This window comes from Rhinopithecus bieti, unplaced genomic scaffold (assembly GCF_001698545.2).
Source record: "Rhinopithecus bieti isolate Rb0 unplaced genomic scaffold, ASM169854v2 scaffold_5476, whole genome shotgun sequence".
Lineage (NCBI taxonomy): Eukaryota > Metazoa > Chordata > Mammalia > Primates > Cercopithecidae > Rhinopithecus > Rhinopithecus bieti.
The window spans coordinates 2,969,131-2,995,455 of NW_016805433.1; the positions used below are offsets into that span (position 1 = coordinate 2,969,131).

At 35.7% G+C, this 26,325-nt stretch overlaps 1 protein-coding gene across 1 annotated transcript in view; it reads left to right on the plus strand.

Annotated features, from left to right (window-relative positions):
* OSBPL8 (oxysterol binding protein like 8) overlaps positions 1–26,325 on the plus strand; it is a 209,750-nt gene that overhangs the window by 90,350 nt on the left and 93,075 nt on the right. Inside the window, 3 exon segments of the mRNA XM_017872516.1 lie at positions 1,677–1,715; positions 7,008–7,044; positions 15,492–15,629. Of these exon segments, the coding sequence (XP_017728005.1) occupies positions 1,677–1,715; positions 7,008–7,044; positions 15,492–15,629 (214 nt within the window).

A 26,325-nucleotide genomic window follows, 5' to 3' on the forward strand; every position in this document is an offset into this window, starting at 1 on the left:
TGGAGGAGAAATGAGGCCAGAGTGACTGCCTAGAAAATTAAGTTGGTAAATTAATCACTTTTTTCTGGGTCCTTTCTTAGTCTTTCTCATTTGTTTTAATAATAAGTAATTCTGCCTTATGTCTATATACTGATTTTCAAAACAAATTTATATAGAATACTCATGTAAACTATTAAGCCTCATAACAATTCTAGAAATGTGTAAGGTTTAATAATTAGTGCATTTACAAAGGAGAAAAAGAAACCTCACAGAAAGAAGTTAAGTGGCATGCTAATGATGGGATAGCTTGAAGAATGAATAATGTTGGGTAGACTGGAGATCACTTATGTTAGTGTTGAATAAACCGTAATACACACTGTCTTCTATGTGTGGTGATCTTGGCAGTAGGGACTATGTTTTTATCATGTTTTTTAATTCTGGTATGTAGCATAGTAAATGAATGAGTGGGCTGAGACTGCATGCAGGGACATCTACTGAAAGGGAGATGCAGAACTTGACACATAAGGTGATGTGGGTCTGACATGGGGGCACTAATGGGAAGTGAAAAAAAAAGACTGAATGTGAAATAGGCACCATAGAGGCAAAAAAGTCAGAATTTAATAATTTAATCAGATGTTGGGGGAAATGTCTCAGATGAATCAAGGGTTTATGCCTGTTTGAAAGAAAGATGGGCAAATCAGCATGGAAGCTGGTTTCTGAGAGAAAGCTGACTACTATCTCTGATACAAAGTTGTAAAGCCCTTCCTTTGTTAACATAATTTTAGAACTAGAAGGATATGCAATAATGTCCAAACATATACATAGAAATGTTTTGAAGTTTTGGAGATATGCTAGGTATGAAGAAGAAACTAGGAAGTTATCTGAATATAGGTAATAATGGGCCTTGAGCATCAATGGAACCTGCAGGAAAAGAGCAGGTAGAGGAGGAACAACAAATAGTTGAGATTGAGCACTGGTAATGGCCATTCACTTATTGACTGGGAGGACTAAGTGTGGAGGCAGGAAAATAGAAGAGAAGCCAGAGCAGAGGAGTATTCTTAGAAACCAAAAGAGGCTTACATGAGAAGACTGATAGACTTAAATATATAAAGGAAGGATATAAAGTGTGAAAAACTACCAGGCCAATGCCAGAGAAGACTCCACAGGTTGACAAATTGGCTGTAATTTCCTGATGACTCAGGATGAAAAAAAAATTTTTTTTTTTTTTTTTTTTTGGAGGCGATTTTTTGTTCTTGTCCAGGCTGGAGTCCAATGGCACAATCTTGGCTCACTGCAACCTCCATCCCCCCGGGTTCAAGCGATTCTCCTGCCTCAGCCTCCCAAGTAGCTGGGATTACAGGCGCCCACCACCACGCTCGGCTAATTTTTTGTATTTTTAGTAGAGATGACATTTCACCATGTTGGCCAGGCTGGTCTTGAACTCCTGACCTCAAATGATCCGCCTGCCTCAGCCTCCCAAAGTGCTGGGATTACAGGCATTAGCCACCACGCCCAGCCTAGAAAAAGATTTTTAAAAAAGGATTTAATTTTCAGTGTAGAAGTAATTTTGAAAAATAGCTATTACTTAAAAGGTTATTGCACCACTTAATTCATTTGATAAATTCTGGGTGCTCGCTAGATTCAGATTTAAGTATATGAGATTAAATCACTCCTGAGAAAATTTGTTTTCTTTTTAGATATTGCCATATTCAGAAGTTGCTGAAGTTCAAGAGACAGTGAGTAATATGTGGTGCTGTGTGCGATATGTTAACATTTTTTTGTCTTTTTAGGATTTCAAGTTGGATTCTTAAAATACACTTCCCACTATACTTAATCACAGATAATTATGTCATAATAAGAAATAAGCTAGTGTAGATTGAAAAATATCAGTTAAACACTGTTTATATTTTTTCCAAAATGTAAGTAAGTTCTTTTTTTGACTGTAAAAATAATGCATACTAGTGTACCATATTTAAACAATACAGAAAAATATGAGTAAAATCCTACCTCCTAAAGTTAACTACTGTTGATATTTTGGTGGCATCTTTCCTAAGTTTGTGTATGTATAAGAAAATTTATAAAGGTAGGGTCATATCATACAAGCTTCTTTATAACCTACTTTTAAAAGCTGGTATATAATGCATGATTTTTAGTAGGTGAAGAATAAACTTTTTTTTTTTTTTTGGGCGGGGACAGAGTCTTGCTCTTTAGCCCAGGAGTGCAGTGGTGTGATCTCGGCTTACTGCTACCTTCACCTCCCGGGTTCAATCTATTTTCCTGCCTTAGCCTCCAGAGTATCTGGGATTACAGGTGCGTACCACCACGCCTGGCAAATTTTTGTATTTTTAATAGGGCAGGGTTTCACCATGTTGGCCAGACTGGTCTCAAACTCTTGACCTCAAGTGATCCTCATGTCTTGGCCTCCCAAAGTGCTGGGATTACAGTTGTGAGCCACTGCACCTGGCTGGAAAAAGAAACTTTAATGACTTCATGCTATTTCATTGTGTGAAGGTATTTTATTACCCTGTTTAAAACAGGTTACTTCTTTAGATTACTGTAAATGGTGTTGTGGTAAATATCCATGGACACATTTTTTGGTTTTTTTTTGAGACGGTGTCTCGCTCTGTTGCCCAGGCTGGAGTGCAGTGGCACTATCTCGGCTCACTGCAAGCTCCGCCTCCCAGGTTCACGCCATTCTCCTGCCTCAACCTCCCGAGTAGCTGGGACTACAGGTGCCCGCCACCACACCCAGCTAATTTTTTGTATTTCTAGTAGAGACGGGGTTTCACCGTGTTAGCCGGGAAAGTCTCGATCTCCTGACCTCGTGATCTGCCTGCCTCAGCCTCCCAAAGTCCTGGGATTACAGGCATGAGCCACCGCGCCCAGCCGGACACATCTCTTTGAACATTTTGTATGATCCCCTTATTAATATTCCTAGAAGGGGAATTGCTGGATCAAAAGTGCATTTAGGTTATTTTTAAATATCTGCTTGGCAGGCCAGATCGTATTCTTTATCCAACAGTGAAAAGCTGTAGTTCCGAGACAAATACTCCTTTAAAATCTCTCGCATGAAACTCAGGGGTAAAATGTGCACAAGTATGTTTTGCAGATGATTACAGGAATATTAAAAATTCAGCCAAGTGTAGAGTGATGACTCCTGTTAAAAGAACAGACAGTTCTCAGCTGCACAATATAGCTCTCTCTGAAGTTTCTTATTCTAAGGGCTTATGATAATGCTAAATAGAGCACTCTTCAGATATTTTGTGTACTCTTTCTGAATTGTAGTTTCTCAGAGCCAGCTGCAGCAGAATTGCTTCTGTAACAACTTGATCAACTTTATTGGGTGAAGAGGTGCCACCAGCTACATCAGTGCTTGATGAGCTCTTTGTCATGAGTCAGATGAGTTAAATCAAGCCATGATGTATATTAAGAGGAAAGTGCTGTGCCAAAGGGAATGGAATCAAAGCTATAGATTGCGTGGGATTACTTCTTTAGTAGGGTGGCCTTCCATCGTGGTTTGAGACTGAGAAGTTTCCCAGGCCCTAAAGGTTGTGTGTTTACTGCTAATTATAGATGAGGTGGCAAATATTTAGACATACAATAAAATACAATCACATTTTTTTGCATAGTGCACTATTTCTGAGATTTATAGACTAAAATTAGTAAATATTTGGGTAATGGCTATAAATATTTCATGCTTTTAAATACTTTGGTAATATGTCTGAAACTTTTATTATCAATATAGTTACCAATATATCTTATCGATATACTTATAACAAAATTAGTGAGATAACTGGACATTGTCTGTGGGATAATGGTAAACATAAGTTACTGAAATAGAGTCAATTAGAGAAACCATTTCTTTTTAGAGACAGGGTCTCCCTATGTTGCTCAGGCTGGAGTGCAGTGGCTATTCACAGGTGCGATCATGGATCATGGTACACTGCAGCCTTGAACTCCTGGGCTCAAGCAATCCTCCTGCCTCAGTCTCCCAGGTAGTTGGGGCTACAAGGCGCCCATGATGACCTTTTTCTGAATAAACTGAGAAGCTGTTCTTGGATTCTCTGAGATTCTAGCTTTATTTAGGTTCTTTAACAAAAACCAAGAAGAACGCCTAGCATTTTACTTTTTAAATATTGTACAAGGCAATTGTGTAGAGTGGCTCCACAACAGTAATTTCACATTGTTTTTATTCGTGTGATATGCAACATGGTACTGTACGAATTTGACCCAGGTCCTCGAAGTGGTAAGAATAAGAAATTAGTAGGGGGCAGTTTAGCCATGTGCAGAAGACTTCAGTGATGTATATGTTACTTTGTAAATTTGATATGTAATCCTCAGTTACTTATATCCTGTTTCCCATTGGCATCACTTACAAGCAACTCTGGAAGGATGATTTCGCTTAACTCCTAGTTTAGTGCTTTTGTATCCATATCCTTTTGAGGAAGGTTTCTGAAGCCATGTTTATTTTTCATTGTGTTTCAGCTTTGCATTTACAGTGTTCGAGTGTGATTCTTAGTTGTGTTGTTCATTATAATATATGTTTTTCTAGGGCCTGTTCTTTTATCCTATGGCATTTTCCAATCTCTTATGATTAAGCCATTCAGGTCATATATCATAACTCTCATACTTATCATAATTTATATTTTTCTTACCAGCCTGAACCTTTCCCTGTACAGATTTGTATATCCAACTGCTTACTTGACATTTCCACTTGGATGAATGTCTGGCATGCATTTCAAACTTAATTTGACCCAAACTGAGCTCCTTATATTTCTCACTGTAAACTAGCTGCTCTCACTATCTTTTCTGTCTCAGATAATGGCAGTCCCATCCTTCCAGGTGCTCAAACCCCAACACTTGACATTACTTTGTTCCTGCCTTTTTTTCTCTCATCTCACATTTGGTCTATTTAGAAATCTTGTTTCCTCTATTTTCAAAATATATTTGGAACTCAGCTACTTTTCATCACCTTCACTGCTAACACTTTGGTCCATGATTCACCCTCTCTCCTAGATTATAGCAGTAACCTCCGAAGTGGTTATACCTTTGTCTCTCTAGTCCGTTATCAACATAGCAATCAGAGTGATTCTGTTAAAACATAATCAGACCATGTCAGTTATCTTCTTAAAACCATCCAGTGGTTCCCCATCTTATTCAAAATAAAACTGACTACACTGGGTGCAGTGGCTCATGCCTGTAATCCCAGCACTTTGGGAGGCTGAGGTGGGTGGATCACAAGGTCAGGAGTTCGAGACTGGCCTGGCCAGTATGGTGAAACCCCATCTCTACTAAAAATACAAAAATTAACCAGGTGTGTTGACACATGCCTGTAGACCCAGCTACTGGAGGCTGAGGCAGAAGAATCACTTGAACCTGGGAGGCGGAGGTTGCAGTGAGCCGAGATCACACCACCGCACTCCAGCCTGGGCAGCAGAGCGAGACTGCCTCAAAAAACAAAAAAAGAAAGACTGACTGGGGGTGGAGGGTGGAGTGGGAGATCTGCTTTGAAGTTCACCTAGTGGTGTTGGCCGACCTCACTAACACCGTAGTTCTTTCACCTAGTGGGCCTCTCTACAAGACTGACATATGAAGTGACAGTGGTTCCCCAGGGTAATCTTTCTACAAGAGACTGAGAAACTGCATGCAAGATCGAAGTCACAGTATCTTTATAATCTAATCCCAGAAGAGACATCCCATCACTTTGGCTCTATTCTGTTCATTAGAAGTGATTTAGGGCCTGGTATGGTGGCTCACATCAGTAATTCCGTCACTTTGGGAGGTGGAGGCTGGAGGATTGCTTGAGCCAAGGAGAATATAACTTTGCCAACTTTAGTTTGTTTGTAAAGCAGAAGAATGAGATTAAATGGGAAACTGCACAAACATGAATAGAGCAAATGCCTTCAAGGCATTAGAAGATCATTTCAAGTATTGTAAAAAGCCATCACTTAGGGAAGGAATAGGTCCAGGTCCAAGATTTTATTCAAGGAGGTCACAAAAGCCTAAAGCAAACAACTGCTAACTTGTTTTGTCACAGTCAATTAAGATCCTCAGGCCTCTTTAAGACCAACAAATAATGTAATTACCGGGAATTTTTTGTTTCTGTTATTGCATTTGTTTTGATATGTTACTGTATTTGATACTTAAGTGAAGGAGAGCCGAGAACTCTGTTCCTACCAGAACCAAAGCACTTGTCAATAGGCAACATTTAGAGTAATTTATGTTAAAATAGTTACTAAACAGAAGATCAGCAGCCTATTTCCAGTTTCTTTTAGCTGACTGCAAGTTCTTCATTCAAGGGTTGGGTCTTCTGACTTCCCAAAGACCAGTAGCTCCAAATATTATGCTTGATTTTTAGTGGGCCCTAAGAAAATTTTGTCTGACTTAAAAAAGTTCTTTCTAATTAATGTTTCTATTTTTTTTTTTTTGGCATTTGAGAAAAAATTTGTTCTACTTTGTTGATGCCTCTGTAGATGCTCTTCACACAATGCTTGGCATGTAACAAGTGCTCAATAAATGTTCCTTACTCTTTTGTAGAAGAAACATACTAAATCTCCTTGTAGTGTTACATGCTTTCATGGCATGCAGAACTAATCTTTAATAGTGCATGAGTGTTACATAGTTTTAAACCACCTTAAATTTAAGGAATGCATAACTTGGCTGTCTCTTAAATTTCTGTGTAATTTTTACCTTTACTAACTCATATCTTGAATTATAATTGAAAGTAATTTTTGACCTAATTTTCAAAACAAAATACTTAGGCGATCCATTTTCTCTTACCACCTTCATTTTCTAAAACAAAACAAATATTTGATACTGCTTAATCCAAGATCTTTTCTTGTGTGTGGAAAAGGAAGTTTCTTATAAATTATTACGGTTATTACTATTGATGTGCATGTGCTTTCTACTTATAAACTAATGCTATTTTCCTTGTCCTTTTGTTTCACTGCTGTTTCCATCCTGATGCATTTTGCTTCTTCCTGATTTGGACTGTATTTGTTTGCTGCTCAATTACCCTGCCTTAAAAGCTTCTTGGTGATAGCAAAGATGTCCTTGGGCCATCAAGTAAGTAGCTAAAGCTTGAACGGCATGTTTGGGGACATGATAATATTTTGATGTGTAATTATTATGAAAGGCAAATGGTGTTTCAATTTTGAATTATTAAGTCTTCTACTTCTTTTTCCAGGAATTGAAATACAAAGTAAAGAATATAAATGGTCGTTTAGTACCAGTGCCCCATCTGTTCTCATTGTCCGTCTGAGATTCATAGGTAGTGTTTGTATATTTACATCTTGATTATCTAAAGATGCATTGTTTACTTAATTATCTAACTCATAATTTGGGACCTCTTCTTCAGAGTGTTTCTTTCTACATTTATCACAAGGCATAGTTATAGCACAAGGATTTCACTGCCGTAGGAATGGGAGAAACACGTTTGTCACAATTTTTACTTAATAATTTGATTATGAAAATTGTTTTATACTTTGGGTATTTTATAAGTGAAACGTGTTTTACCTTAGGGATTTAGAAGATGTATCCTTGAAAATTATTTCCAATTCACGTCAACAGATTTTACTGAGAGTTTTTTGGGGCAGGGAGCAGCAGACACTGCCAACTTCTGGATGTACATAATGAATAAAACATGATTCCTGCCCCTAAAAATGTTTATAGTTAGCTAGGGAGTAAGAGGGGCAATTTTATATTAAAATCATATAATTGCTGAGGTGAAAGGAACTTCAGAAATTATCTAATAAAGCATTAATTTTATAGAGGAGAGCCTGAAGCTAAGATAGCACAAATATCCGAGAATTTAGAATTGGTTACTAGTCCAGTGTGTCTTCTTCCTTCTACTGTTATTCAAAGATAGAAGGAAACTGTTAGTTTGTTGCATTCAAGTATAACAAAATAGTTAAAATTTTACTGCATCATAAATTAGATGAAGATTTTAACTTTATTGATGAATAATATAGGAAATTATATTGATTTAGGAAGTTTTGTTATTGATTCCTGAACAATTATCTGATTATTGCAAGTCAGTTTACTATTCTGGGACTTATATTTCATTGACCTAAGAAAGGAACTGAATGAGATAATGGTAAAGGTTTCTTCTAACTATGAACTTTTTTAGTCTAGATCAGTTGCTGTTTATCAGTTACTGTAACTCTAACTGGTTATAGTATGTATGTAATTTTTTTCTAAAAAGAGAGGATTTAAAGTAATATGCTAAATTCCTTTTTTTTTTTAATTCTTGTTTTTTAGACACAGGGGACTCACTCTGTCACCCAGGCTGGAGTACAGTAGCACAATCATAACTCACTGCAACCTTGAATTTCTGGGCTCAAGGGATCTTCCTGCCGCCTGAGTAGCTAGGACTCCAGGCTTGTGCCACCACACCCAATTAATTTTTAAAATTCTTTGTAAAGTTGTGGTCTCACTATGTTGCCCAGGCTGGTCTTGAACTCTTGCTCTCAAGTGATCCTGTGGCCTTAGCCTCCCAAAGTGTTGGGATTACAGGTGTGAGCCACCGTGCCTAGCCCTTTTTTCATTCTTAAATGCAATAACTCAAAATGTTTTATAAATATTATTTATTATACAATCATCATTAGGAGGTAGAAATCTTAAAAGTAGGAAAAAGAAGAGAAACCTCAAAATGTTGTTTTTGATTTTCTTGAGACAGGGTTTTACTCTGACACCCAGACTGGAGTGCAGTCGCACAATCACAGCTTGCTGCAGCCACAACTTCTCCCAGACACAAGCGATCTTCCCATCTCAGCCTCCTGAGTAGCTGGGACTACAAGCATGTGCCCAGCTAATTTTTTTTTTTTTATTATTTTTTGTAGACACAGGATTTTCCTGTATTGCCGAGGCTGATCTTAAACTCCTGGACTCAAGCAATCCTCCTGCCTTGGCTTCCCAAAATGCTGACATTGCAGGCATGAGCAACTGCACCAAGCTTCAAAATATTTTTATGTTTTGTTGTTCAGCCTTGTGATACTTACTTGGCCTATAATTTCAATGTATTCTTCAGTTTCTTTAATTACCTCATATATTTAGACATGGACTCAGGTGAACTGAATGGCACTGCTGAGCTTTATAAATAGAATAGCATTTTAAATATTAACTGAAATATTTTATCTTAGGAACTGAGTTTTTACAAATGGAGATATTTTTTACTTGGAATAGAAGAAATTTACTTAAGGTTATATATTTCAAGCATATATAAAAATATGCATCATGATATTGGAGATGACTTTATAATGTACTCTGCCAAGTATTAAAAGGCTGGGTCTGTATAATCATTTGTTAGAGACCATATATCTTTTAAAGTGAAGTGCAGTTGACCCTTGAACAAGACAACTTTAAACTGCACGAGTCCACTTCTGTGTGTATTTTTAAAAAGAAATATATTGGAAAAGTTTTCTGAGATTTGTGACAATTTAAAACTCACAGATGAACTGTACCTTAGAAACACAGAAAAAATAAAGGAAAGGTTAGGTATATCATGAATGCATAAAATATATGTAGGTACTAGTTTATTTTCTCACTACTTCAAAATATACACAAATCTATTACAAAAGTAAAAATTTATCAAAACTTTTCACACACACTGTACATGTTGCCATTCCCAGTTGAGAAAAATGTAAACAAACATAAAGATACAGTATTAAATTGTAACTACATAACATTAACTGGTACAAACTGTACTACTGTAATAATTTTCTAGCCACTTCCTGTTATTACAATGAGCTCAGGTGTTGCAAATATCTACTTAAATGCTGTGTGATCCTAATCATCTCTGCATGAAGTTCTTTGCTCCAGTAAATTGCATATTGCTTTAAAAAGTCATTTCTCACCATTCTTGCCTATTTTCATCGTGTTTCGTGCAATATTGTAAACCTCGAGTAACACTGTGGGATCCATACGAAGTAACACTGTTGATGCTTCAGTTGCTCCAAGAAGCAGACAAAGGTCATGACATTACAAGAAGGAGTTTAATTGCTTAATATTTAGCTGTGGATTGAGGTCTGCAGCTGTGGTTGCTGCTATTTCAAACTGATGATTCATCTTGTAAACGATGGCATAAACTTGTATCAGTAAATACAGTATAGTACTATAATTGTATTTTCTCTTATGATTTTCTTAATAATATTTTCTTTAGCTTATGTACATGCTATATTACATAATACAATATTTAATACATACAACATATACAATATGTGTTGACTCTTCGTATTATGTATAAGGCTTCTAGTCAACAGTAAATAGTAGGCTGTTAGTACTTAAGTTTTTGGAGGGTCAAAAGTTAAATGCACTTTTTTTTTTTTTGACATGGAGTCTTACTCTGTCACCTAGTGCAGGAACGCAACCTTGACTTACTGCAGCCTCTGTCTCCTGGGTTCAGTAGCTGAGGTTACAGGCGTGCACCACCATGCACAGCTAGTTTTGTATTTTTAGTAGAGATGGGGTTTCACCATGTTGGCCAGGCTAGTCTCAAACTCCTGACCTCAAATGATCTGCCTGCCTGCCAAAGTGCTGGGATTACAGGTGTGAGCCACCACTCCCAGTCCCAAAATATACATTTTTGACTGCTTAAACGTCAAGTGTAATTTCATGGTACTTGATTAGGATCTGTACTATTGAATGAAAAAACTACATGATCTATACTGACATTTAAATTATTGGAGTATTTAAGAAAAGGTATACTTTAGAAGAAAAGGAGATATAGGATTTACATACAGATTATTATTTATGACTTTAAAAAATTACCTCATCTTATTTTAGCTTCCACTTAGATTAAAGGCAGACTTTGAAACTTGTAAAATTCTTCAAATTTTATATTGATGAGTTGAATTCAGAAGGTAAAATGTTAGTTTTGATTCATGTTCTCCTTAAATGCAGCAGATAAGTTAATTAACTATTTCAGTGTGATTTCTACTAAGGATGAGTAGTGTTACGAGTAGCAAAGCAGGTTGCTTTACTTCCACTTGAAGTAGAAACAGCAGAGGGCACTGTAATGTTATCTTTGGTAAGTGAGACAGTGAAACTGCACTGGAATCACACAGTGATTCATTTGCCAGATATCTATTCAGTCATTTAGAGAGTATTTAGTGAGTATCAGTTATATGCCAAGGGATACAGGAAAAAAAGTCACTGTCCCTCTTAAACTTACATTTGAATAGTCTACTATTATGTAACTGGTGTAGGAAATCATAATGATTTTTATATTCCCCAGCCTCTTTTGTCTGTATAGTTGTTAATGCTTGTGAATGGGGTGAGGAAACAAATAGAAACATGGGCTTTCTGTTTTTTTTGGTAAAAAGGTGCACTCTGTATATTGCTGTTTCTGCATACTCTCTTACTTCACGGTTATCAAAATCATATAGTAATACTTCCATCGAAAATGGATTAGAAAGGGTGAATAGAGCTAACTTTACAGTTCAGGCTGTTTTAAAGTTATTCAAGACATAGACACCTATGTTTTACTGACAGAATACTAAAACCTACGTTAATTCTGCTAGTGGTTCTTATAAAGTATTTTAAATTAGCGTTAAACGTTCTGTCTGATATGACACAAAAGAATATGTGTCATATGTAAATGAGAGCATAATTGTACAATGAGCACTTACTGACCTATCACTCAGCTTAAGAACTAGAATCTTCCATGTACCTTCCGTCTTTCTATTTGCTACTTTTTTATCCCTGAGCCTGCCCCAAGAGGGCATGACTAGGTTGTATTTTTTCTTTTTATTATTCTTTGCTTTTTAAAAAGTTGGTTTTGTTGTTGTTTTTTACTCACGTATGTATCACTAGATTTTGCTTGGTTTTTAATTTTAAAAGAATGGTGTCATGGTTTATATAATTTTCCAGGACTTGCTGTTTGTAGTTACTTTTTTTTTTTAAAGTTTTTAAAGAGACAGGATCTTGCTCTGTTGCCCACCCTAGGGTTCTTTGGTGTTATCACAGCTTATTGCAGCTTCGAACACCTGGGTTCAAGTGATGCTCCCACCTCAGCCTCCCTAGTAGCTGGGACTACAGATGCCTGCCATGCTAGGATTACAGCATGAGCTACCACGCCCAGCTAACTCTTTTTTATTTTTATTTCCTTTAGAGATAGATCTTGTTATGTTGCCTAGGCCGGTCTTGAACTCCTGGCCTCAAGCAATCCTCCCATCTCAGCCCCCTGAGTAGCTGGGATTATAGATGCAAGCCACTGTGCCTGGCTGTAATTAACATTTTACTTTTAATATTCAATCATGTTGTTTGTTACAGAACTAGATCATTCCTTTTTAGTGCTATATACTATTTCATTATATGCATATGCCACAATTTATTAAAATTCATTTTTTTCAATTGATGAATATGTTATTTTAGTTTTTACTGCTATGAACAGTGTTGCTATGAACATTCTTATTCTTGCCTCTTGGTACACACCTGTGAGAGTTTTTCTAGATACCAAGAGTGGAATTGTCAGACCCACAGGGTATTCAGTTTTATATAAGAAGCTCACATTGTTTTCCAAAGTGCTTGTATTAATGTATACTCCACTAATAGTGCTTAAGACATCTCGATGATCCCATCCTCATCAGTATTTGGTATTATCAGAGATTAATCTTTGTTAATTTTACTGAGTATAAAATATTTATTATTTTGATTTGTATTTGCCTCAGTACTAAAAAAGGATGAACATCTTTTCATACATTTATTGCCCGTTTGCAGTTTTCTTCTGCGAATCACTGTTCAAGTCTTTGCCCTATTTTGCTGTTATGATGATGTTCTTTTTCTATTGATTTATAGAAGTTTTTTTTTTTTTGAAGAGCATTCTAGATACCAACATTTTGTTAATTATGAGTGTTGCAAATATCTTGTTCCGTGCCTTTTCAGTTTGTGATACCTTTAAAGAAATTTATACTTTTAATATTGAACTTAATGATTTTTTTATTTTTGGGTTAGTGCTTTTTTGTGTCTTTTTAAAGGAATCTCTGTCCCAAGTTTATGAAGATACTCTCTTATTCTAAAGGTTTTCCAGTTTTGCTTTTTACATTGTGTCTGTAGTCTTCATAGAACTATTCTTTGCGTGTGGTAAGAAGTAGAGTTCTATCTACTTCTCCAATATTGATGACCAGTTGATAACCTCCTATGGTGAACTGAGTAATTTATTTTCCCTATTTCTGTTGTATATCTGAACTCCATGTATGTATGTGTCTGTTTCTGAAAGCTGTCTGCTATGTTCTTTAGGTCAGTTTATCTCTCTGCATCAGTACCATACATTTAAAATTATTTTTTAATAATTATTTTTAGGAATCAAATGAATCTTGGATTTAGTAACTGAAAGAGACACCATATACTTTATGATGTTTTCGAAAAATATAAAGTTGATTTATTGATTCATTCAATAGAATTTTATTGAACATCTTTAGTATGGTAGGAAGCAACACCTTCAATATGGCAGGAAGTTCACCAGGACTTGAGAAATTATGGGAAAATAAGGCAGACAAAACTTCCTTCTCTCATGGAATTTAATGTCTACTGGAGGAAGACAAGCAATAAATAAACTATATTAATTCAGATAATGATAGGAGCTACAATGAAAATCATGTAGGGTAAAGTAATAGAGTATAACTGTGAAGTGGTAGGTACTAACCCTAAAAAAAAAAAAAATGCTTAATTGTGCTATGTTAAAATTAAGAACGTACTAAAAAACACCATGAAGAAACCAGAGGGCTTTTCTGAAGAGATGACATTTGAGCCCAGACAACAAATGAGAGGAGCCAATAATGTGATGATCTGGGGTAGGAATATTCCAGGTAGAAAGAACAAGAGATATAAAGCCCTGTGACTGGGCAAAAGATGGCCTTTCTTGAGGAAATACCAAGAAGACTATTATGGCAGGAGCTTATGATTTTAAAAGATTGCTCAGTAAGAGAAAGAGAAAATAAAACACATCTAAGGTTTTGGCCTGAAAAAGTAGTGGCAGGGGAGTAGTGATGGCATAAACTGAGATTGGGGAGAGGCAGGTTTGGAGGATGAGCAGAATCAAAAATTACATTCTATATAAATTTGAGATGCCTGTAAATAAGAGGTGATTATAAGGCAGGCAATTGGGTATGTAAGTTTGAGTTTAGTGGGGGATATGAAGTTGGGAGTCATCAGTCTTATTTTTTTAAATTGACTTGGAAAAATAATTTTTTATATTTTGGATGCAAAGTGCAGTGTTTTATATTTTACTTTGGAATCTAAGGAGCTGAAATAAAATTTTGAGAACTGTCACAATAGAAAACATTTTAATTAGATTTAAAGGACGTGATGATAAAAAGGTGAATGTGAAATTCTGAATGTCTGTGTTGACAAATAAAACCTATGGTGGAGACCAAATCATCTTTTTTTTTGGGACGGAGTTTTGCTCTTGTTGCCCAGGCTGGAGTGTAATGGCACAATCTCTGCTCACTGCAACCTCCGCCCCCCGGGTTCAAGCAGTTCTCCTGCCTCAGCCTCCCTAGTAGCTGGGATTACAGGCGTGCCAACACGTTCACCTAATTTTTGTAGTTTTAGTAGATACTGCGTTTCGCCACGTTGGCCAGGATGGTCTCGAACTCCTGGCCTCTGGTGATCCACCTACCTTGGCTTGCCAAAGTGCTAGTAAATCGTCCTTTCTTAAGATGAAACTTGAGTTTTTATAGGCTGAAAGCATAGGAATATAAAATGAAAGAATGTGGAGATCTTCAGGGTATTTGGACTTGGCAGTTTACCCTGTTTTCATTGAGTGTTTTCACTTTGTTTCTGCTCTCTGAAACTGGGCCTGGCTCATTGTTACTGAGCAATAGATAGTAGGATGGCCAAATGGGTGAGAAGCAACTTCAAAGCACTACTTAAATTGGTTATTGGGGCAGCAAGCTTTAAGAGACAGACTTTGGAACCAAATGGTTCTGAGTTAGAATTTTGCCTCTATTACTTACTGTTTAGCCTTAGGCAAGGCAATCTCTGACCCTCAAGTTTCCCCCTCTCTAAAACAGTTATCATACCGACTTTTCATGAAAATTAGAAATTAGAGTAGAAATTCTAGTGAATGTCAAATATTATTTTATACTGCTAGTAATTTGTAGTTTTTCTGATTACTAATGAGGCTGAGTATCTATATATATTTATTGACCATTTGTATTTTTTTGGGGGGAAATGATTCGTTTGCTTATTGTTTTGTTGGTAAATACAGAGTAAATAAATAGCACAATGGAAGGCACACAGTAAACCTTAGGCCATTCATTATCAGTTTCATTATTATAATGTCTATAATTTGTATATTTGACTCAAACATACCTGTTAGTCAATTCTTCTTGGATCAATAACAAACCAACATGAAAACAAGATGACTATGATAATTTATTAAAGTATTGAGTTGGTAAAATGAATATAACCACCAAGGCCGTTTCAGTTATGATCTTATTCCATGTTGTTAACTATACTATTATGTAAATCTATGACTTTAGTACTAATTATTTTTCTCTTCTTTCCTTGAGCTGTTGTAGCAAACAGTGACGAATCTCAACTTCTGACACCAGGAAAGATGAGTCAGCGCCAAGGAAAAGAAGCTTATCCAACACCAACCAAAGATTTGTATCAGCCATCTCTTAGTCCAGCAAGTCCTCATAGCCAGGGTAGGAAGTTGTGATTTTCATGTATTGTTTTGTTTTGTTTTGTTTTGGAGGGGAGAAGGGGAGAATGACATCTGGGGACTATCATATTTTTTTTCTTTTTAACTATTTGGTTTTGTAAGGGGTTTTGTTTGTTTTGTTTAGGTCATCTATAATACTCTTGAAATGAGTACACTTTCCTTTAGACTTTCAATTTTTTTAATATTCTCCAACATACTTCGTTGGTTATATCATTCATCTAATTTGGTGATTCTTACACTTTTTGGTCTCATGGTTCCTTTGTAGTCTTAAAAATTATTGAAGACTGTGAAGCACTTTTCTTTATGTGAGTTATATCTATTGATATTTATTATATTGTAAATTAAAACTAGAAATTTAAAAATTTAATCCATTTAAAGGAATAAACCGATTACATGTTAATATAAGTAACATTTTTATTAAGAATTACAAGGTTTTCTCTCCCTTTACTCCCCAAAAAGTTTATTGAGAAGGTTGGTATTGGTTTATCCCAGGATTTCTCAACCTTGGAACTATTTTCAGGATTTCTCAACCTTGGAACTATTTTCAGGATTTCTCAACCTTGGCACTATTTTGGCCTGGACAGTTTTTTGTTGTGGAGGGCTGTCCTGTGCATTGTATGATGTTTAGCAGTATCCCTGGCCTCTACCCAGTAGATTTCAATAGCAGTTTCCCCAGTTGTGACAACCAGAAATGTTTCCAGATGTTGCCAAGTGTCCCTTGAGGGACAAAATCATCCATGATTAAGAACTACTTTTTGGCAGTTTTTGCAAATCCCTTTAATGTCTAGCTTAAAAGACACCTGCATTTTTGTATCTGCTTCTACAGTCTGTTATGATGTGATGATGCGATTGAAGTATATGAATAAAATCTGGTCTCACGCATATATATGTATATATATGTATATAGAGAGAGAGAGAGAAAGAGAGAGAGAGAGAGCTGGAAAAGGAGGATTACATTGTTAGGTTTTATACATAATTATAGATATTCTTTGATAATAAGTCAAAACTTGACTAGTAGTAATTTTCTTAATGTTAATTGCAATCTGGAAACTGAAGTGCTATCAGTACACTTTCTATACTCTTAAAATTCACTCTTGAATTTTGAATGGCTCTTTACTCATGCGTGATTTTGTAACATCATGCATTAGTCATTTGGAAAATATTTGCTCACTGAATTATGCAGATCTTCCAAGTGCTGACACATTAAAAAATACAGTACAGAGAAGGGCTTTATGTACACTTCTCATTCTGTTGCACAGAATATTAAAATCTTGTGTACTAAAGGTTCAAGAGCAATAATTTTTACTTCTTCATCAAGGACAGCAGTAAGTGAAACTGTCATTCTTCTGTGAGTGCATGACTGAAGAATTCAGTGCCTACTACTCCAGTTTGGTGCCTCTGCCTTGATTTGTGCTAAGTTGCCAGCAGTTTTACCCAACATTGCTTTTGTGCCATCAGTCAAAATGGCAACATAATGAAAAAGTATTATGAAACTAGTTTTCACCTTGCAGACCCTCTGGAAGGGTCTTTGGGTACTCTCAGAAGTTCGGGGATCACACTTTCTAATTCCTAGTTGATAAGTTTTGTGTCATGGATTCTGCTTCTCAGCTGAAGTTTATTTAATCAAATGTACAGAAATCTCCTGTAGTACTACTCATAGCTGTGGTGGAAGGACTTCTGCTTTTAAAACTGAGAAATGAAATTTGGTGTTTTGAAAGTTAATGTATACTTAGGTTATTATTTTAAAAAATTAAATTTAGAGTTCTATCATACTGTGTAATTAGTCAGGTTTGATGTAACTTTATGAATTATCTTTTGAAATTTGGCTTTAGTAACTTTTTAAATGAGTACTACCTTGTAAATAGTAAGTTACATGATCATTTTCTACTTTCTTTCTTTTTTTTTTTTTTGAGACAGAGTCTCACTCTGTCACTAGAGTAGAGTGCAGTGGCGCGATCTCAGCTCACTGCAACGTCCGTCTCCTGGGTTCAAGCGATTCTCCTGCCTCAGCCTCCTGACTAGCTGGGATTACAGGTGCATGCCATCATGCCCAGCTAATTTTTGTATTTTTTTTGTAGAGACGGAGTTTCACCATGTTGGCCAGGATGGTCTTGATTTCTTGACCTTGTGATCCGCCCACCTCGGCCTCCCAAAGTGCTGGGATTACAGGCGTGAGCCTCCACACCTGGCCTCTACTTTATTTCAATAGAAAATGTTTTTCTAGCTATATATTAGATGGAAACACTTTCATATAGCATTGAAGGAACTATAAAAATTTTATGTAACAAGATGAAAATAATTATAACATATATTACTTAGTTGTCAGTGGTATTTTGAAAAGTCAGCATTTTGTTGCCAAAATGCTTTTGGAAGACTTGAAAACGATATGTGGTACACACTCTGGTATAAATAAGCTTCATTAAGATAAAATGCTGAAACAATGCAACCGACCTGGTTTTTTTGCACTATGTACCAGAATTTTGACTGTAGTAGATATGGTTTCTCTGATTCATGTATCTGTGCACTAGAATATTTAGAGGAATTATTTAACTTAGGAGTTAATGAACCAACAAAAGGGTTAGTTACTAATAATTAAAACTACACTTGTTTATATTTATTATAAATGTTTTCAGGCAAACAGGGAAGTTAAAAAAAGAGTACAACGAACACTAATATACCCATTGTGTAGATGTAAGCAGTTATTAACCTTTTGTTTTATTTGTTTCATTTATTTGGAGTACAGCATGAATATTTAGAGTAAATTACAGACCTCATTATTTACCGCAAAATGCTTAATGTGTCTAAAAAATGAGCGCATTTTCTTATATAACCATAAAACCTTTATTACGTCTAACAAAATTGATGATAATTACTTAACATAACCTAACACCTAGTCTATATTTAAATTTCACCTAGTTTTCCCCAAATCTTTCTGCAGTGGTCTTGCTGAAACCAAATAAAGTCCATACATGTTATTTGGTTATGTCATTACGTCCTTAATCCTAAAGTGTCTCCTTGTTTACTTTTGTTTTCTTTGTCTTTGACGGGTTTAAGAAACTTGGCTGACCGGGCGCAGTGGCTCATGCCTGTAATCCCAGCACTTTGGGAGACCGAGGTGGGTGGATTACCTGAGGTCAGGAGTTCGAGACCAGCCTGGCCAACATGGTGAAACCCCATCTCTGCTAAAAATACAAAAAATTAGGTGCTCGTGTTGGCAGGCACCTGTAATCCTAGGTACTCAAGAGGCTGAGGCAGGAGAATCACTTGAACCCGGGAGGCGTAGGTTTCAGTGAGCCGAGATCGCGCCATTTGCACTCCAGCCTGGGCAATAAGAGAAAAACTCCATCTAAAAAAAAGGGATCATGGCCAATGTCCTATAGAGTGTTTGATTTTTTTAGATGTGTTTGATTGCTTCTTTGCAGTATTACTTAATTTCTCTATCTTCTATAATTTCTATAAAGTAGAAGTTAAATGCAAAGGCTTGATTGTATCTAGCTAGAGCATTTTTGGCAGGAATACTTCGTAGGGAGTGTGTAGTACTTCAGGCTGCATCACATAAGAATTCACTTAATATCTGATTGTCCTGCTGCTGCTAGTGATACAAGATTGGTAGATTTAGGTGAGGATAGCCTGATTCTCTTCATTGAAAGTTGCATCTTTTCCTTCCTTATGACTTGAAAGTGAAGATAAAGATGATATGTTTGGCACCTTGCAAAAATCCTGTCCCCGTCAACTTTTTACTGAAAGATGTTTAAATCCTTTGATGATCATTAACTGAATCAGTTACAATATTAGGAGCTGAAAAATGGTGATTTTATAATTCTGTCGTTCTCTTTATACATGTTAATGAAATTTTTCTTTATATACGAGATCATCACTTAGGGTTACTTGGTAAATGTGAAATATAGTTAGTTCCTACAAAAAAGGTAGGCTCTGTGGGTGTTTGTTTACTGCAAAGTATTACTTTTTTGATTGAAGGCATGATGTGAAGTCTAATTCCAGTGGTGACAATTTCTTTTTGCCTTTTAAGTTTTTTTAAATCATGAGGAACTCATGGATTTTAATATATTTATTATGTTTCAATCATTGGTAAAATGAAGATAATAGTATTTAGCACATAGGATTTTATTAGAGTTTAAAATGAATTAATATGTATATAAAGCCTAGCACCTGGTATATGATAACCACTCATGATAGCTGATATAATAATAATAACAATTATTATCATTACTGTCATCAGGATTTTACATAAAAAATGATTCCATTTGGGTTGAAGGCTGACATTTCAGGCTTTCCTATACTTCAGTATCTTTTAGAGGCTCATTTAGAACTTCTTTTAGTATGGATGGCCCATGTTTAACCCTCTAATTTTTGCATTTAAAGCAGCCACAGTGTTAGTCATATCTTTATTTGCACTTTAACGTTCCTAGGTAAGTTTATGAATAAGTTAATATTTTTAGAGTAAATTACATAATAGCTGTACTTCTTTGTTAAACTCAACCCATTGGCTTTTTGTAAAGCAAAATACTTCCTCTGGTTTTTCCACGGAAATTCCATATCACAGTTTTCATGTGCAGGGGTTTTGTTTGAAATAAGATTATCTGTTAGCTTTTGGTCATGGTGAAGATTATCTGCTGGAGGAGATAAACCAATGTCCAGAAAACCTCTGATGTATCTATCATATCTCAAGTACTCATGACCAGCATTTTAGCTTCTGAATGGAAAGAATTAGAGTTCCAAAAGCTTATTGATAATATAGTGAATAATGTTTAAAGGTCCTCATGTCTCTGACGGTTTTTATATGCAGTTCTTACAAGGACTTTATGGTGTATAAATAATTATTCCCGCCATTTTACAAATGAGGAAACTGAGCAGTTGGTAAGGTTTACAAGTCTACATAGTATGTAATAGAGCTAAAATTTGAACTTAGATAAAACTCAGACTTCTTAAGTTCCAAGCAATTTTGTCATATTTTTGGAGGTTCACGTTTTTCAAACTTTGACTCTTGAGTATTGTGATAGAATTCCATTATGTATACAGTGCTTTGGAGATACATTTTTTTGGGGGGTGGTACCTAGGAGTGCAATTGCTGAATTGTATGGCGAGTGTTTGTTTTACTTTCTAAGAAATGGCCAAGCTGTTTTCCAAAGTAGTTGTACCATTCTTACATTCCTCTTAGGCAGTGTGTGAGCAATACAGTGGCTCTACATCCTTGATCTTTTTTATTTTTGTCATTCCAGTAGGTGTTTAGTGGTATACTGTGGTTTCAGTTTACATTTCCCTCATTACTGATGATGTTGAGCATCTCATATACTCATTGGCCATCTTTTACATCTTCTTTTTGCGAAGTTTCATTTCATATGTTTGCCCATTTGAAAATTGTCTTGTTTGTATTATTACGTTTTAAAGATTCTTTAATACATTTTAATATCATTTTGATAGCCATGTGTATTGAGAGTACTTTCTTCCAGTCTGGGCATGCTTTCTTATTTTCTTAATGCTTTCTTTCAAAGAGCAGAATTTCATTGATACCCAATTTATCGGTTTTTTCTATGATTCTAACATTTTTCCTATTAAAGCAAGTTTTGCCTACTTTAAAGTTGCAAAGGATACTTTCTGTGTTTTCTTTTAGAAGTTATAAAGTGTCAAAGCTCCGATTTATCTCTTTATTTTTATTCTTACTTTTACCATCTTGGTTAGATCTCTGTCATTTTATGCCTGCATTACTGAGTAGTTCCACAGCCTCCTAACTGCTATTAGAACCTTGCCCTCCAGCATTCCAGTTCATCTTTCTTAACAAAACAACCAAACAAAAAATTAATTTTTACATATTTTGGTGAGATTATGATGGGTTCAGGGTTCTTATAGGTGTATATGACCAAAGAACACATGGATCCTATGAAGTAGATCTCTGAGGGAAATAATATGAATAAAAGAAAAATATAAAATTTTAAATGAAAGTACCACTTTTTATTATTAAAGCTTTTAACTATAAAAAACTAGTGCGATGGCTACATTTATGTCACTCTCATTCTCAAAAAGGCAGTGGTTTACTGTTGCTTAGAGCAGTAGCACCTAAGTCTGGCTGTATCTGAGTCACCTGGAAGTTTTGCTTAGATAGGGATTTCACTCCACTCTTTCAGAATCTCTAAGGGTGAGGCTCAGTAACATAATGTGTTTATAAAGCTCTCCAAGTGTGTCTGATGTAGCAACATTTGGACCAGCAAGTGGAAACCAGCAATTGAGAGCATAAATTTAGGCTTCCATAATCTTTAGTAGTCAAGGTTCTTAGTATGTCTGATTTTACTGTACTCTTCCAATTTCATCTTGTGTTTCTCATCATCATGGACCCGGCTAGATAGCTTTCTTCACTGTTTCCCAGTGAGACTGTACTTTCATTTGTGCTGGTCTTCTGTTGTGGAATATGCTTCTCCTTTCCACTTGCTTATCCAAATACTTCTCATTCTTGAAGGTGTAGTTTAAATCTGTTCTCTTTTATAAGGCTTTCTTAGGTGATACTGTTATCTCAGTTTTCAAAATTCTTATATCACTGCTTTGGGGATTTCACAACGTGCTGCTTTATATTGTTATTATAATAGGTATGTTTGATTTCTTCAAGCAGTGTTGTAAAGAGAGTTAAATGCCTTCAATTACATGCATAATAAATGAATGATTGCTTACCATCAATTTAAGAATTTCATCTATTCTCATTCGTGTTTCTAGCTGAATCTCTATCATGTATGTTGACTCATACCACTTAATGTAGCTTATCATTCTTGAAAAGCAGTTTTGAAGTTTTTTGCACTCTGGTTTTGTTCTATCGTTTTAGTATTTTTTTTTCTTTTTTTTTTTTTGAGATGGAGTCTTGCTCATCACCCAGGCTAGAGTGCAGTGGCGTGATCTCGGCTCACTGCAAGCTCCACCTCCCGGGTTCACGCCATTCTCCTGTCTCAGCCTCCCGAGTAGCTGGGACTACAGGCGCCTGCCAACGCGCCCAGCTAATTTTTTGTATTTTTAGCAGAGACGGGGTTTCACCGTCTTAGCCAGGATGGTCTCGATCTCCTGACCTTGTGATCCACCCGCCTCGGCCTCCCAAAGTGCTGGGATTACAGGTGTGAGCCACCGCGCCCGGCTAGTATTTTTTTTAAGAGCCGGGGAGACTGATTCTCCTTACCCCACACACACCAAATACATTTTTATTTGTTATATGTTTAGATTATGGTGAATTGGATTATTCAAAAAATTGTGTATTTTCTAGATTGTTTTCCTTATTCAAAGGCTTAGTATCAGTTTACTTTAAAATAATTTTACCTTAAGTATAATTATAGTCTCTTAAAGAAGATGGTATTTGTTTTGATTTATTTGAGCCAAACATATTTCAATTGTTTATTAAGAAAGACAGATATGTAAGGGCCGGGTGCAGTGTCTCATCCCTATAATAGCAAAACTTTGGGAGGCCGAGGTGGGCGGATCTCCTGAGGTCAGGTATTTGAGACCAGCCTGGCCAACGTGGTGAAACCATCTTTACTAAAAATATTAAAATTAGCCAGGCGTGGTGGTGCATGCCTGTAGTCCCAGCTACTTGGGAGGCTAAGGAAGGAGAATCACTTGAACTTGGGAGGCAGACGTTTCAGTGAGCCAAGATAGCGCCACTGCACGCCAGCCTTGGTGACAGAGCGAGACTGTCTCAAAAAAATAAAAAAGACAGAAATGTAGATTAATTAGGTTCGCTTTCACCCTTTCCTCCTTTGCATTTAAGGACAATGCCAAAGGAGCCTGGAGACTAAATTATAGCTCATCTCATGGGCAAATAGGCAATTTCTTCTGTGTCATGTTTGAGATTCTTATCAAAGCTTCATGAAATACTGTAACTTACCCTGTAACTACTCTTTCGTTCTTGGTTGTAAAAGCTATTTTGTACGTTTTATTTTTTAAAAAAATCTTTCAGTTATAGTGCTTTGTGAGAGAATATATAGTATTGCTTTACTAAAACTTAAATGAGTCAATTTCAAAATAATTTTTAAGTCTTTAAAATTTTAAAACTTTTAAAACAAAAACTTTAACCTGCTTAATCAGTTTTATCAAAATTAACAGACTCTGCTTGGTTTAGCTAGGCTTGAATTAAAATATCTATTTTTAGTTTTGTGTCTCTTATCTCTTAGTACATTCTCTTAAACCTGCAGAGTCCCTTCACTTTAAATGCTCTAGCAGCACTAAAAATATAAGTCAGTATCCACTACTTCATAGAAAACATCAAAGGAGATTTTCTTTCATACAATTTGCTAATGTGAAGATGCTGTACCAGATTCCTCAGGGTGACAGCATTAGATATTACTGGTTAGACACTCAGAGTGCCTTCATTTAAGTGGTTCACAGATAAGAAAGACCTAGAAATCACTTTCCTCCATGAATTGAAGCAGTTCCTCCTGTCTTGTTAAGATATTTCTAGTATCAGTTCTGAACATACATGGGACTGTACTATACACATATAACAAATGTGTTCTTGAATATACTATATTTTGGAAAATTGTTTTACCCAAAAGAGGGCTTGTAGTTAGACCTTTAATTTCCCCCTCAAATGCTGTGCTTTGTTTTGTAGCCAGAGGTTGTTTCTTTAGAGGTAGTATAATTACAGATTATGCTAACTTTCATCTGAGTTTTAAAATCCTTAATGCATTAAATATCTGTAATTTAGATTTCAAGTTATTTTTTAAAATAGGCTGTTTTCTGTTTTGAAGTTCCTTGTCTTTGGGTAGTTGCTTCATAGAACTATGAAAATACCTATTGAATAATGAAAGAGAATATAATATTTGGCAAATTCAGAATATAAAAATAAAATCTTTTTTAAAATCTCTTATAAAATGTTATGGTACCTTTGTTCAACTGTTCCTATATTCCTACAGGAGAAACTGAAATACTTCGAAAGCATTTATTGAAAAGTAAGAATGAATAATTCAGCTTTAATTATCTTTACAAAGATGGGGGGCAACTGTCTTATTCTTGCCAGGCCTTATTAATTGCTTCTTTAACAAAGCAGAAAGGTGAACATTAAGAACACCACAGAATTTTTTTTAATAATTTTTAATTTTTGTGGGTACACAGTAGGTATAAATGTTTATGGGGTACATTAGATGTTTTTATACAGGCCTTCAATGCCTAATAATCACATCATGGAAAATATGCATTTCCTCGAGCATTTATCCTTTGTGTTACAGACAATCAATTATACTCTTTTAGTTACTTTAAAATGTACAATTAAATTATAATTGAATATAGTCACCCTGTTGTGCTATCAAATACTAGGCTGTATTCATTCATGCTATTTTTTTGTACCTATTAAGTGTCCTTAGCTCCCCTCACCCCACCCTCTCACTACTCTTCCCAACCTCCGGTAACCATCCTTCTGGTCTGCATCTCCATGGGTTCAATCGTTTTGATTTTAAGATATCACAAATGAGTATTTTTTTCTTGAAAAAATGTTCTTTTATATATCTTTTTTTAACTTAATATAACATTAAAAAATGATCAACTATTACCTGTACTCGTTTCTCAGCTCTTTTCTGTTGGGATTTAACCTTCTAGGTTTTGCAAGTTGGACAGATTGAGATCTCCTTTTAGCAAGAGTGGTAAAAGTTTTATCTGTAGAGTTGACTACTACAATTTTGTTTTTCTTATATGAGGGCTAGAAGGGACTTTCTGTATTTTTAATAAATGTACAGCCAAGTAATATCAGTAGAATTATTAAGTAATGTTTGTATAATTTTGAGAGAAAGCAAACAGATTCATAGAATTTTTTCTTTTCTTCTTCTTTTGGTTGTTGTAACTTTGAAGATATATAAACTTTATTTAAGAATGAAACAATGAAATCTTAGCAAGTTGATCTCTTTTGAATTCAGTATTCAAACTACTGGGGAATTCAGTATTTTTTGAGTCTCCTCTATCAAGCTGGCTTTCATGTAGCCTGCTTGTAAATAGTCCTGTAGTAGAAAGCAAGTGCAAAGATGATTTTCGCAGCTCCTGCCCACCTGAGTTTAATTTGTAATTGGGAAATATAGGGGAAAGAAGTAGGGAAACATTGTAAGGAAATATGAAAACTTAACGTAAGCAAACTTTCAGTTCAAGTAACATAGCAAAGTAGATGTTCAGAAAAAATCCTTCTAGTAAGAACATCAAAATACTAAGTAAAATGTCTTAGAAATTTAAAATGTGAGTTGTCAGTAAAATAAGGGAATTAACAGGAGGGGCAGAATTATTGAGAAAGCGGGACTCCAGAGGTGATGAGATCTGGAGCCAGCATCTACTAATTTCTGAAGGTCTAAAGCTTGAGTTCTAGCAAGAGAAAGGAGTAAAAGACTGTGGCCCATTCATGATGGAAATTTGGATTGAAGATTTCTCCTCATAAAATTAGAGGTCCTGAAGGGTAACGTACTTAGTTAATGAACTGGGAAACATACCCACAGAGGAAGACTATATTTGCCTGTCTTGGTCTTGATTCTAGGTCAAATGATGGCAGGGGAGAGTCTTCCTTGAGAAATTCTAAGCACAAGCACATATTTATATGAGTTTAGGGTCAAAATCCATATTATCTCTGTGGCAAAAACACCCTTGAGTTTAGTTCAAAACAATTTGGGCTATTAGTATGCACAAGTGCCTGGAAGAATTGGCACAAGTCTTCGTTC